Consider the following 15,616-nt stretch of genomic DNA (forward strand, 5'->3'; position numbering starts at 1 on the left):
GTCCATTTTGCTTGTTACCGTTTACACCTGTGTGTATTTATCGTGCACTATTTGGTTTAATTGGAAGGAAAGAGAAGAGAAAAAAGTGAAGGATTGAGAATTACCCATCCATTTTAAACTTCAAAAGTATTTGGATGATATCCTTAGAATGGAAAAAAAATCTAGGATATGAGAATGACTTGACATAGCAGAGTTAAAGCAATAACAAGCCATGAAATGTAATTATTGACAAGGATTGTTTTTTTAATTAAGCAACTGGGTTGGAACAAAAACCCGCAGCCACTGCGGCCCTCCAGGAATGACTTTGCCCACCCCTGAGATAGACTCTCAAAATATAGAGGTCAATGACTTTGAGTGTGCCGAGGCTTCATAAAGATTCAGTAACCAGTGACCATGTCTGCTCGAGGCTTCGAAGCCCTGTCATAATCTAATCTCAGTACTACGCATGTCTGAGGCTTCGGAGCCCCGTGTGACGCCTCTGTTAACCCAGTGCACATGTTCGAGACATCGAAGCCCCATCATCTGTTTTTACCTGCATTATTATCAATCTTTAATTTTAATATTGTTTTTTTTGTATCAGTAAGGTGCTGCTGAAGTATGTGAATTTCCCCTTGGGATTAATAAAGTATCTATCTATCTATCTATCTATCTATCTATCTATCTATCTATCTATCTATCTATCTATCTATCTATCTATCTATCTATCTATCTATCTATCTATCTATCTAATCCCAGTAAATGATCCTACCTGTACGCCATTGCCTGCCTTGTTTTCCAACAGACAACAAATATCACATACAGAAATGCCGAGACGACAGACTTCACAACACACAGGTAACCAGACTAAGACACTATGTGACAGTGTTGCTGCATAATTGGTGCAATTGCATCACACAATGACATTTAAAGAAACATTACATAAGTAATTGTAAACATAACAAAAAAAATCATTTAATAAATGTGTAAATAATAAGTGAATAGAACAACATTGACAGAAATATTCATGATAAAGTATCAAAAATTGAACAATGGATGAAAAGGACAATAAAAAGGCAATTTAAACATAAACCACGGAAGGAACTCTGAAGTATTCTACGTTTGGGTAAGCAGCTCAGAGGAGCAATGAGAGCAGTTTTACATGTCTATTATCTCAACTTTTCTGTACTTTTCTGACAGGATATTAATCAGGGTGTCCATTCCTGTTTTCCCTTCCTCTTTTGTTGTTTTTACAGTACTAAAGAAAATAATATTCTTACAGTAAAACAGCAGCAATGCCACCGATTCAGACCTTACTTCTCATCCTCAAGATGATCAATATTTCTTTCAAATCTTATTGGATGTTTTCTTTTTTTAGAATATCTGCTCAAAGGTTGTCTGGAGACTCCTACTTTTTAAAGCCCTATTTGTTTTTTTTTATTATTTTATTAATTTTTATTGTGATCATTCCATACAAATAGATCAATTTATAACCAAACAAAATTGAAGACAAATCAATCCCCACCCCTGAGAAGGAGAGCTTAGCTAAAGGAGAATTGCTTAGGGCTTTTTAATAAGACAACAATAAGCAAAAGAAAGGGAGAAATAAATATATATGTAAATAAGAGATGGGGCAGGGAATTAAATGTGGTAATAGTTATTTCTCTTATTCTAAAATAATATTGATCAGATCCTGCCAGGTTTTGAAAAAATTTTGCACAGATCCTCTAACTGAGAATTTGATTTTTTCCAATTTCAAATAATATAAAACATCGGTTTCTCACTGACTTATCAGAGGAGAATTAGGATTCTTCCAATTTAACAGAGTAAGTCTGCGTGCCAATAGTGTAGTGAATGCAATCACTGTTTGCTTGTCCTTCTCCACTTCAAGTCCGTCTGGAAGAACACCGAACACAGCTGTTAGTGGGTTAGGAGGGATTGTGAAATAGTAAAGCCCTATTTGGATGAGAGGTCCGGTATAGTCCGTGCCTGAAGAGGGCCGGAGTGCATCCCGCTACTCTGTACTGACATTTCCCCCTTCTTGCCTTGTGAATACCAGTAGTGGATGTATGTGTGGTGCTGCTGTGCATTGTCAGTTCAGATAACATTAACAACTCTTATTTATAACACCTACATGCCCCGTCGCCTTTCATTTACATTTATTTGCTAAGCAGGATACTTAATACAAAACGATTTTCAAAAGAGGTGAACATAATTGGGGAAGCATTATTCTGGGAGGACTGTGTGACAGGACAAGAGGACAAAATTGATCATCACATTTGTGAAAATTTGTGAATTTCCCATTGGGATTAATAAAGTATCAATCTATCTCTATCTCTATCTCTATCTCTATCTCTATCTCTATCTCTATCTCTATCTCTATCTCTATCTCTCACAAGTGAAGAGCTCAGAACAAAACAACATGCATCTCGTGAGTTTCATTCAGCTTGACCCTCTGCTGTTTTTTCGACTTCGATAGCGTATTTGGATTTGGCCGCTGGATTTATTTTTATTTCACTTTGGTTTCGTTTGCCGGTTAACTTAGTAAACATTCACCAGTCAGTTTCTCGGCAGCACACCATGACTTTCCCTGCTAGGATGGTGTAATACTTCTCTAACTAATCTCTTGATCCATATCACATAAGATTAATAGTATTATTTTCTTTGCATTAATAATATTTCCTCATTTCTTATTCTATTTTCCTTTCATTTGTCACAAGGTTCACAAATAATATTATTTAAATACATTATTATGATTAAATAGTCATTTAATTATTTCAAACATTCAGTTTCCCAAGCAGCTCAAAGTAGAATACCTGAGTAATAAAAACTGTTAAAAAAATAGTTTTAAAAGTCCTACTTCAAATTTGAAACGTTTTCAAAGTTCAGTTTCCTGTGCAGCACTTTAATGAGGAATTGACTGTTTGTGGTTTTGGCTGATCCTCTTATCCTCGTGTTCAGCCCATTTGTTTGTTTTTTTAAGATTTGTTTTTCAGGCTAACCATCCCGTCCTTGATTTCCCAGTCTGTTTGATGTCCGTTTCTGACCTGATCCGGTTCTTGGGCCAGACTTTCAGTGGTAGGGCACGGTGGTCTGTTTGCACTTGGAGCTGAATGGCTTTCACATTAGTTAAATAAGACAAGAGCATCTTCTTTGCTGCACACACACTTCCCCATTTCCATGGAGGTCAATACAAGTTCTAATGGGTCCACATGGCCATTTTTGCAGTCTGAAGGTTTGGCTCCCATGCACCAGTACCTCCTTTACTCACGTATGATCTTTTCATGATCTCATCTTGAATTTAAAGTGCCTTGTGATGGTTTCCTCAGTAAAGGGTGCAAAACAAGCATATGTCTGATGAAAGATGGAAGTTGGGCCTGCGTTTCTCATGTCATTGTCTTAAATGCATCATTAAAAGCATTCATCCATTATCCAACCTGCTATATATCTTTAGTGTAGCTGCCGAAATATAAGGTGTGGTCAAGCATGGGTAAAATGCATGCCAGAAGAAATCTCAAAGTCCAAAAGTTCGTTTTAAAAATATTTAGTGAAAGTTAAAAGCAAATAATCCACACAAGAATAAAATAAAAAATAGTTGTGTGTGTGTGTCATCCGTTCAATCGTTTCCGACCTTCGGCGATTCTATAGGCTAGCTCTCTCCACGCTTTTCGATCTTGCACAGCTTCTTTGAGCTGTGTTATGTTCATGCCCGTGTCTGCTTTGATGGTGTTAAGCCAACGAGTCCGCTGACGGCCGGGTCTTCTTTTGCCGCTTACCATCCCTAGCATGACCGATTTTTCTAGCGAATTTGATCGCATTATATGGCCAAAATAGGTCAGTTTGAGTCTAGTAATTTTCCCTTCTAACGAGATATCCGGCTTTATGCGCTCTAGCACTTCTTTGTTCGTTACTCTTGCTATCCATGGAATGCGGAGTAGCTTTCTATATTTAAAAAATAGTTACACACATAGAATAAAAAGCAAAAAAAAAAAAGGAAAAATGTATCTTCTCTAAACTTAGCTTTTCTTTAGAAACTTTAGTTATTCGTGGAGTTTGCATGTTCTACCCGTGTCTGCGTGGGTTTCCTCCGGGCGCTCCGGTTTCCTCCCACAGTCCAAAGACATGCAGGTTAGGTGGATTGGCGATTCTAAATTGGCCCTAGTGTGTGCTTGGTGTGTGGGTGTGTTTGTGTGTGTCCTGCGGTGGGTTGGCACCCTGCCCGGGATTGGTTCCTGCCTTGTGCCCTGTGTTGGCTGGGATTGGCTCCAGCAGACCCCCGTGACCCTGTGTTCGGATTCAGCGGGTTGGAAAATGGATGGATGCATGGACGTTCTTCTCTTCCGACTTAGCGTTCTCCTTTTTAGGAGGTGTGGCATTAACATTGGTGCCTTTATCCTTATTCATATGGAGAATTACTGGATGTAACTGAGTGCACATTTGGCGGAGTGGCGGAGTGGTGGCTCTGAGGCTAAGGATCTGCGCTGGTATCCCGAAGGTTGCCGGTTCGAATCCCCGTCACTGCCAAAACAGAGATCCTACTCTGCTGGGCCCTTGAGCAAGGCCCTTAACCTGTAATTGCTCCAGGGGCGCTGTACAATGGCTGACCCTGCACTCTGACCCCAAGGGGTATGCGAAAAAAAAACTAACAAATACTGTTGTAAGTCGCTCTGGATAAGAGCGTCTGCTAAATGATGTAAATGCATTTAATCTTTCCGTCACAGTCTTTGCTAAGATGTTCTTGCTTAAGGCACTTAAAGCACAAGCCTTTAGCTTTCAGAAAGTCAATTTTACTTTCATAAGTCAATGTCTGAATTGCACTGCATTCGTTAATATCGTGCTTTTCATTGCAAAAAAGACAGAGCTTACCGCTTGTACGTCCAGCCGTCTCTGCCTTTTCGACTGTATCCATTTTTTCGTCAGCAGCAGAAATGTTTGTAGCAAAACTGCTTTCTCTTAGGACGCCTTTCAAAGGATACTTCTCTTGATCAGTGTTGTCCTTTTCCTTTTCGAAGGTATGGCTTTGTAGAGCTGCACCGTACACGGGATTCAAAGCAGATGTTGTCTGTTCGTCCAGAACGTTCACTGGATTGGCGAGAAGGGTTCGCCTGCTCTCCATACTTTCAATACTCAGAACTTTGCATTGCCACGGTGCTATACAGGTCTTGAGGAAGTTTGCAGACTTTAGTACGAAGGTTATCATTACTTTCAAATTGTTGTCTGCTTTGTAAGTCGGGCATAATGTTTGTAGGGGAGACTGGGGACGGTTGCAACAAGGGACGGTTGCAACAAGTCTTATTTCTCCAATTAGAAACATGCTAGAGTGATGATACTCATACTGTACATGCTCAGTTAGGCCCTCTCTCCACCAGAGAGAAACTATACAGTTTCATCATTTGCTGCTGCATTTATTGAAAAATAACTGTTTTGAAGGTATGAAAGTAATTTTTTTTGCAAGTTGTTTTTTTGACTTACTGTCCATAGCTTTTATTTTAATTAATCAAAACATACCTAGTTCAAATCATTGTGGTGTTGACTTTTAAAAAGTATTGTTAGCATGTTTCCCTGACTCTTTGAATAGCTAGCACATGGTGTTCTGTCATGGCTGGCAGGTCAGGGACGGTTGCAACAACTTGTTGCAACCGTCCCCAAGCCAACCAGCCATATTAAAATAGACTACATATCATTACTTTTTAACATTTTTAGTTCAGAATCAGCACATTTTTTTCAGTTTAAGTCCGAAGTATTCTGCTATACAGCTTAACTGTAGTTTATGGATCTAAAAATAGAAATAATCTGTTTTTTCCAGTACGCCAAGAGTGAGGAAGAGAGTTACTAACAGAGGGGTTCCCCTTGAAATTTTGGAACAAGCTTCATACGTAATTAGGAATGAGGGCAGGACAGTCAGGGTAGTCGCCAAGGACTTTTCCATCTGTCATACCACCTTATTTCGATTCCATAAGAAAAGAGAGAAGCTTGTAAGTGAGGGATCAGATAAGTTACCACGTGCAGGGTACTGGACCATCAGAAGAGTGTTCTCAGAAGACCAAGAGAGGAGTCTAAAACAGTATTTACAAAGGGCAGCAGACTTATATTATGGGTTAAGTCCTAAAGAGGTAAGAGAAATTAACAGAAATGTATAAAGAGAGTAAGAGGGTGAGAGGGTTAGGGTAATATCTGTAAAAAGTGAAAGATAATAAAAACTATTTACATTTTATAACATTTTATTTCAGGTTCGTAGGCTTGCATTTTCAACTCGCCTCTCACTATAAGTGCAACTTTCCCTCACAGTGGAATGAGGCCTGTATGGCTGGTGTTGACTGGTTTAATGGTTTTTTAAAACGGCACACAACTCTTTCAATAAGACGTCCTCAAGCCACAAGCCTTTCGAGGGCAACCAGTTTTAATGAAACAAATGTTAACAATTTTTTTTAACAATTTAAGCCAGGTTTTGGACAAACACAAGTTTCAGTCACAAAACATATGGAACATGGATGAAACTGGGATAACAACTGTTCAAACTCCCGACAGGGTTGTGGCAAGACGTGGTGACAGGCAAGTTGGTGCAGCTACCTCAGCAGAAAGAGGCACACTTGTCACAATAGCTTGTACAATCAATGCACTTGGTAACTCCATACCCACAACTGTGAATCTGACTAAGAGTTGCATTATTTTGTTCTTGTTGTTTGTAGAAAGGTTCACTGGAAGCCAGTTCCCAAAATTGTTCTTCTAACTGGCAGATTTCTACTGTTAGTCAGTATAGATGTGGGGTACTTTATATGAGGGGTGATTAGCCACTGTTTAGGAATATCTGTGCAACTTTATTTGGGTTGTATTTGATATTCTCAATATTGTACAATAAATGTATGTTTAAATACTGTTAATTAGTAAGAATTTTATTATAATTGTTCTAGTAACTGGCAGATTTATCCTGAGAGCCAGTAGAATTGTTGGGGTGACTTTAAATTCACTTTGTATTCAATATTTTTTGACTTGTTTTAAAGCAGATCCATGTTTGGACAATAAATGCATTTTTAAAAAATCCCATGTGACATAAAAATACAGAACTTTCAAAATGAATAAAAATCTACTTTAATATTATTGTATAATTGTAGATTTACACAGTACTATGCAAGTTCAGAGAAAAAGCAAAGGTTAATTATTGAAATTGAATATATGTTTAACATGTTGCAACCGTCCCTTATATGTGTTGCAACCGTCCCCAACATCTGACTTCTTCAGTTCAAATCAATATTGTGCAGGATATGTAAAATACAATTAACTACAAGTACTATGGGTAATTAGCAGACATGTAAGTTTATAGTATACAAATTTGGCTGGTGTAGTCCAAACAGTCTCTGAGTAAATGAGGGGAATGCAAAAAGTGTTGCAACCGTCCTGCAGTCTTCCCTATATCCGCCAGGAGAGATCGCATAATCGCTCAGACCTTCTCCTTTCGGTAGCTGGTTTCCATAAAGACTTTCGAGCTTCATTCTGGCTTTTTGATAACCTTCTAACGGTGACAAGTATTTACAGTTTTTAACAGTCTCTTGAGGTGTACCTTTAGTAAACTGTGCCAAGAAGTCCAATTTATCTCGCAGATTCTCTATCACTTCATCGATAGCTCGGTTAAATGCACCAATAAAATCCACATATTTCAAGGGATCGCCGTCAAATATTGGAATCTTTCTGTATGGCACATAAGGCACTTGAGTCTTATTTTGTTGTTCTTTCAGTTGATCGTAACACTGTTCGTAATGCAATTGTTGAAGAGGTGCTGGCACTTTATTTTGTTGATCATAAAGCGATTGCTGAGGATTGTTTTTATTTTCATTGTTACGTGGAAAGTCACGAATACTTGCTTCTTGTGGCTTTTTGCTTCTCACATCTGGTTTCGGAGGCACATTATAAGGATCCAGTGTATTTGGGCTGCGATTGCGCCCTTTAAGCGCTCTGTTTTGCAACGGATTTTGCGATGGCTGCCTCTAAAGCCAAATGATCTCTTTTAGCTTTCAACTGTGCCTCTTCCATATCTAGAGCCTGTTGCTTTCTTTGATTCTCTGCTTTAGCCAACAGCACGGCCTCTTGAGATCCGATTACACTACTTAAAGTAGCCGCTGTATTTGTACGACTTTTAGTTTTTGCAGAATCTGCAGGAGAAATGTCATCTTTCGTTCTGTAATCCCCGAATTGGTTAGCAGAAAAATCAGGTAGTTTGTTGAGGCTTTTATTTTGACATACGTCTAATATCCAATTCAATGTATTTCCCGAAAATTTACGAAAAGTTTTCATTTTAGCATCAAAGTCCTTTTGTAACATTTTTCGTGTATCTTCGTTGCTCTGGATAGATAAGTTTGTCGCTTAACTTTTTATATTCCTTTCTTAGAATGAGGAACGGGTTCTTGATAATTAATTCCATAGTTTCACAGTACAGTAGTTCTATTTCTTTTGTTGTAAATCCTTTACGACCTTAGATAGTTGTTTGTATTTGTAATCCATTTCTGATTGAAGTTTAGTTGTTACTAAATTGAACGGCTTTCTGTCGTCTTGGAGATGGTCCTTTGTGACGTCATAGTCAAAGCGACTTTCATTCACACCACGCAGATGTTTCCTCTGGATGCCGCAATCAGGTGCCATGACGATTTTATTTGGTGTTTAATCTCCTTTATAATTTATACAGTCTCGCGAGGAGCACTAGAAATTCTCAAATATGTCCTACTCCGATCAAAGACAAAGATTAAAGGTACCTGTTGAGTATTTTTCAAGTTATCTTTGCTTTCTTCCGTCGCAGTCCTGTTTCAGGCATAGAACACGCAGGTTACTTTCTTTTATAATCCAAGGAAATTTTGAAGCTTTCAATCTTAGGTTGATTTCAAACTTTAGGCAGTATTCAATGCTAGGCAGGTTTTAAACTTTATGCTGGTTTTTAAACTCTAGGCAGGTTTTAAACTTTAGGCTGGTTTTATAACTTTAGTGTAGCTGCCGAAATATAAGGTGTGGCTAAGCACGGGTAAAACGCGTGCCAAAAGAAATCTCAAAGTCCAAAAGTTCATTTTAAAAATATTTAGTGAAAGTTAAAAGCAAATAATCCACACAAGAATAAAAGAAAAAATAATTATACACATAGAATAAAAGGCAAAAAAAAAAAAAGGAAAAATGTATCTTCTCTAAACTTAGCTTTTCTTGAGAAACTTTAGTTTTTCCTGTACTTAAAGGTTCTTTACTTCTTCTTCTGTACGCTTTAAACGTATAGCACAACTCATAAATTAATTGCTGTATTTTTACATATTTACCTCACACTCTCAAAAGGCCCGTAGGCCGGTTGGCACATTGGCATATGCCCAGGCATGGTTTAAAACCTTGTGCCTTCTACACCTTACTCTTTGCAAGGCTGTCACTAACTGAAGAAAAATGTTTACTCAGAGCTGTTAGAAATGGCAAGAATATACCAATACAATTCTATTTACAGGGGTTATAGGAACTTCCCATAGATTACACATTGTCATCTAATAAATATTCATAATCTTATAGAACTAGGAAAATGGCTCTTACACTAACACAAGGTCACGGGGGTCTGCTGGAGCCAGTCCTAGCAAGGCAGGAAACAAACCCTGGGCTGGGTACCAGGCCACCCCAGGGCACGCATGCGCACACACACACACACACACACGGGGCAATTTAGGATCGCCAATGCACGTAACCTGCATGTCTACTGTGGGAGGAAAGCGGAGCAATTGGAGGAAACCCAAGTAGACACGGCGAGAAAATGCAAACTCCACGTAGGGGGACCCAGGAAACGAACCCAGGTCTCCTAACTGTGAGGCAGCAGTTCATCATTCATTACAAGCAGCTCATCTTAATGTTTTTGTCAGCACTGCATTCACATTCTTTTTCAGTTTAGATTCAAATTTTAGTATTCTCTGTTCATATTTTCCTGTTGGACCGACTCTGGGATCCTCAAGGTGAAACAGCACAGCATCATCTTTACTGACCTCCTTCACCTCCTCTACCCATCCCATTGATTCTGAAATAAGCACGTCTCGCACCAGGCGTGGGTCTAAAATGATCTTCTTAGACTTTAACCCTCCTACTTCATTCGCTCCAGTGGTATTTTCCCATTCCAATTTGCCGGAGATCTTTGGATCAGCGATGGGGTGAAAGACAGAACTTGAGAACACAAAAATTCTGAGTCTGGGGTTCTCACTCCTGAGGGAGTCGAGCAGATCCTTCCAAGAGTCTTGTCTATACGGAAGAATTATTTCCCTGATATCATTTATAACCAAGTACCTGCTGGTGTACATGTTTCTGTAGAGACAATCATGGAGGGCCGTGTTCTGGCCATGATTAAATATTTCAGATGCTTTAACGTAGGAATCCACAGTCCAGTTGAAGACTACCAAGAACCCATCTGCGGTGTAGTAATCCAGCGCCTTCTGCACCTCAGCAGAGCAGTTAGTTTTGTATATGAAGACCTTCTCGGCCCCCAGTAGGCGGTACATCTCAATGGACTGGACGAGCTGCAGAACATTGTCATAATTACCAGCCATTGCTGAAATACACACAGTGAAGTCCCTTTGGGGATCAGCAGGTTGAATAATTTTGGAATTATGAACATTCAGATAGACTTCAGACAAGATTCTTACATCATTGGTACTCACAGCCACTTGGGTCAAAGCAGCAGATCCACATGGGTTCTGGCAGAGGAGGTCTGCTGTACCATAAGCAAAGCCATGGTGATCATCATGGAGGTGAACACGAACATAACGGTGATGAATAGCACTCTTACATCTGATGTGACAGTGAAGTGTCCTGTTCTGGTTTTCAAACAGCTCCCGTTTTACAATTCCAATAATACGGATCACGTCCGATGGCAACTCATTTAATGTTCTACCATCATAAAAGGCTGAAACAATGAAGACATCGATGTCATCTATAGGTGTGATCACAAGAGGGTAAGATCTGTGCACAAAGGAGAAAGAATTTAGTCAGGGGAAGAAAGAGCAAAAACTTGTGCAAGCACACAGATTCTGGACTATGGGATGAGCGCAACAAGGAAAAGAACTGAAATAAACAGTAATGCGGGACCACCAAAGAGCATCTGCTTTAACAATCAAATGAAATGCTCAGACCCCACTGGGTGAAAGAGAGTCCAGGCAACTGAATACTGAAGCGAGAAAATTCATTATTGTGTATGAGAGTGTGGTTTGCTGCTGTTGTAAGTATTGTTGTGGTGATGTCACATGTGTGACATTTTAGGATTTGCTGTTGTGTTTTTTTGTTGTCTCTGTGACTGTAACACTGAGACAAATTCCCAGAAATTTGTGATGCCAGGCAATTCAATCTCAAGTTCAATAATTCTTTCTAGTTATAATCGAACAGGTTGGAAGAGTCGGCATCAAAATGAAAGTTTGGGCAGTCATGTTCACCACAGATAAAGCAACACAACCATCCAGCACAAACGTCATTAACAGCCATGACTCCTTGTCTTCTTTCAAAGGGCCTCATTTTAATTTTATGACCAAGTATTGATGGTTGTTAATGGTCTGGAGCAACAAGAAGATGTCAACTGGCCGTACTTCAAGAATGAATTAATCGATGAATATTGCTAGCTTGTGTTGATGTTAATCAGTTCCAAACTACATTGTTTTCCCATGTATTTAAACTAATCTGTGTCTTCATGTGTGTAAATTCTTTGTTCAGTCATTTCTAAAATGTATTCAGTCAATTCTCTTTATCTGCCATGGTTACTTTTCTGAAAAACTCCAGGGATATAGAAACTAAAGATACATTCGAACAATCTAGACAAAGACAGGCCATTCAGCCCAACAAAGCTCACCAGTCCTATCCACTTCATTCTTCTAAAAAAATATCAAGTCGAGTTTTGAAGGTCCCTAAAGTCCTCCTGTCTACCACACTCCTTGGTAGTTAATTCCAAGTGTCTGTGGTTCTCGGTGTAAAAAAAAAAAAAAAAAATTCTAATGTTCATGCGAAATTTACCCTTAACAACTTTCCAAATGCATCCCCCGTGTTCTTGATTAGCTCATCTTAAAGTCACAGTCTCGATCCACTGGACTAATTACCTTCATAATTTTATACTGAAGCATTGGAAAACAAGTGTTAGGTTAGGTGAGAAAACTGAACTAATTTGAACCAATGATCTGCACAGACTATTAGGTGGGGAGATGCTCCCAATTGGAGAAGGGGCACTTTACTAGTTAACACAGGCCTCTGATTCTGGTATCACAAGATTGAGAAATGGTTGAGGTCTTCAAAAACCTACACAAAAAAGGGTTAGAATCTCACCTGACTTGCCCCAATATAGATCTCAACCAAAGGGAAGCCTGACCCTAGGCAAGTGCGAGGCTTCGGCCTACTCAGGCCCAAATGAAGCTCACAATACAACGTTCAAAAACAATCCAGGGAAAAACGCTAAATATTTCAAAAGAGGGAGAAAAACTGGAAAAACTTTGGCTCTAAAATATAGAGATGACTAGGAGATTAGTGAAGTGGATTCAGAAAGTCTTCAGATACCTTCACTTTCTGCATACTTTTATGCATTGAAGATTTATATGGATAAATTTGCCATTTTTACCCGTCGGTCTCAACTGGATAATCCACAATGACAAATGGAAAATATTTTTAGAAAGGTTTTCAAATGTATTAAAAATCTAAAACTGAAATCTCTCCTTCCTAGAAATGTTCAGACCTTTTGCTGTGTCACTCCACATTGAGCTCCGGTCCATCATGTTTGCTTTAATTCTCTTAAAGATGTTTCTAGAACTTGATTGGAGTCCATTTGTGGCCAATTGAATTGACTGGACATCATTTAGAAAGGCACACTTATACCGTACCTGTGTATAGAAGGTCCCACAATTCATATTTCATGTCTGTACAAAAACCAAGCCATAAAGTCCAAGGAACTCTCTGCAGACCTCCACAATCAAATTGTGATGAGGCATAGGTTAGAATGAGGGCATAAAACCATCTCTAAAGCTTTCAGTGTTCTCACAGTGCCCTCAATAACTGTGACATGGAAGAGGTTTGGAGCCACCACTACTCTGGCAAAATCAGAGTAGCCAGGCAAGAAAGACCTTGTTCAGGAAGGTGTCCAAAAACCCAATGACCACTCTAACAGAGCCTCAAAAGTTGTCTGATGTGATCGGAGTACCCATTGAAAGGATGATTATCTCAGTAGCACTCCATCAATTAGACGTTCAAGGTGGATTGACAGGATGGAAGCCACTCTTGAGTAAAAGGCAGATGACATTCGTAAAGGATTCCGAGAACATGAGGAAGAAGATTTTCTGATTTTATGAGACAAAAATTAAACAGTTTGGACACACTCCAAGCATTATGTTTGGTGAAGACCAGGTACTGCTCATCACCTGCCTGGTGGTAGCTGCACCATGCTATGGGGGTGCTTGTCAGCAGCAGGGATGGGGGAGACTGGTCTGAATTGGGGGATAGGATGAATGCAGCCAATCTCAGAAAGGTCCTTGAAGAAAACCTTCCGAGTGCATGTGACCTCAGACTGGGACAACATCTTAAGGCCCTGAGACATACAGCCAAGACCACACCAGAGTGGCTTCTGGACAATTCTCTGACTGTCCTTGATTTGCCCAGACTTAAACCCCATGGAACATGTGCGGGAAAACCTGAAGATGCTTTCCATCCAAATCGAAGCATGGAAAAGACTAACCAAAAAGACTAACTAAGGACTAATCAAGAAGAAGCTGGAACTGCTGCCTAAGGGACTTCTACATAGTATTGAATGAGAGGCCTGAATACTCGATGAATAAGAAATTTCAGTTTTTAATTTGTAATAAATTTACAACCCTTTCTGATCACAAGTTTTAATTTTGGCATTACGGGTTATTCTGTTCAGATTGTGGCAAATTTATCCAATTAAACATAAAATCTTCAACACACAACAAATTGAGTTGAAAGTGAAGGGGTCTGAATACTTTCTGAATGCAATGTAAGGAAGGAAATTTATAAAGTAAAATGAATTCTATGAAAGAACAAAGAATAATCCAAAAACATGTTCACCACAAAGTACTGGGAAGTTCATATCAATTTGTATAGCTGGCTGACCACTTTTCCCGTTCCATGGTGATTTTTCCTCTATTATTGTGCTACCATGGATGAAGAATTGGCTGGCTAGGTGAGCCAGAAAAACAGGATCAGGAGATTATAGCGAGATCTGAGTGGACATCAAAATTAGAAAATCGGGAGTGGCCTCCCCTGGACCTTCTGGTATACTCAGATATGGGGATGGATATTTGAGGCAATCATATTTTTATATTATGTACATTAAAGAACCATCAACAACAAATCAAATCAATTTAATAATATATTGAACAATTTTTATAAAAGTAAAGTTGAATAAATCGGACTGCATGAATAAAAAAGTACCACTTCCGGTTAGTGGAAGTAGCTCAAAAGTTGATAGAAATCTACATTTTGTACCTAATACTTGTATGCAAAATTTGTTTGTCCTAACTGAAAGTGCAGTCAAGTTATCATGTTTACATGCACACCCACACAGACATTTTTCCAAAAATGGTATTTTTGGACTCAGGGAGGTCTAAAATGTAGAGATTTAGCAAAATCTTGAAATCAAATTTTTTGGATGATTACAATACTTTCCCTAAGAGAAAGTAAATTGGACTCAGGGAGGTCTAAAACGTTGAGATTCTTCAAAATCTTGAGGTTGAATTTTTGGGCAATTAATATTTTCCCTATTCTTCATATATATGAGAAAGTAAAAAGCAAACGGTTTCGGTGACTAAACCCAGTACAGTCGTACCTCGGTATACATCCTTAATCTGTTCCAGATCCTTTGACTTATACCAAAGCGGACATAAACAAAATGATTTTTTCCCATAAGAAATAAAGGGAAAATGATTAATCCGTTCCCATGAAAAAAATATCCTATTGTTATTGGCATATTATACATTGATGGGGTTATATAAAATAATTTAAAAACTGCTTAATACTAAAATACATAAATACAAAAGCAATTACATGAAATAAATGAAAATGTAACCTCACTTTACTTTTTAATAATGTTTTTGTTTTTCACAATCATAGACACCATTGTTCTCGGCATACAGTATGCATCAGCCATGTCCTGGATACGCATGCCACCTTCATACTTTTCAACAATCAATTCAAATTTACGCGTAAAAACATAAAATCACATGAAAATTCACATGGAGTCATAGCGCGGGTTGTTCACTGAATGCTAGCTACTGGCATACTGACGCTCGTGGGCAGTCGTGGCTTTGTCTCGAGAGAGGCAAACAAGGGTAGCGCGTGGTGTTCTAGCACGCGAGTCGTATTCCAAACAAAGGTCGTATGCCAAGCAAAAGTTTTTTGCTTCCAAACAGAACGTATACCAAGTTGGACTTATTCCAAAGCGGACATATACAGAGGTACCACTGTATTATTCTCAGGTGGCTTCCATGTCTCTGGGTATCTCAAGTAATCTCATTCCTTTTGCTTTGCCCTCACAGGTCTGAGTTAGGTTGGGTTTACAGTAGGGGCATAGTCGATAGGTGGAAGTTCATATTTTTGTTCATTTTAATTCTGCCATAAAATCATAAGCTTTCCTTGATCTAATGTTATACTTGATACTTGA

General features: G+C 38.8%; 1 protein-coding gene across 1 annotated transcript in view; it reads right to left on the reverse strand.

The window, feature by feature from the left end:
• LOC114657709 (uncharacterized) overlaps window positions 1-15,616 on the reverse strand; it is a 284,979-nt gene that overhangs the window by 261,395 nt on the left and 7,968 nt on the right. The window contains exon 3 of the mRNA XM_028809587.2: window positions 10,261-10,932. Within this exon, the coding sequence (XP_028665420.2) occupies window positions 10,261-10,932 (672 nt within the window). The remainder of the gene's footprint in view (window positions 1-10,260; window positions 10,933-15,616) is intronic.

The sequence above is a fragment of the Erpetoichthys calabaricus genome, chromosome 9, assembly GCF_900747795.2.
Source record: "Erpetoichthys calabaricus chromosome 9, fErpCal1.3, whole genome shotgun sequence".
In the NCBI taxonomy this organism is placed as follows: Eukaryota; Metazoa; Chordata; class Cladistia; order Polypteriformes; family Polypteridae; genus Erpetoichthys; species Erpetoichthys calabaricus.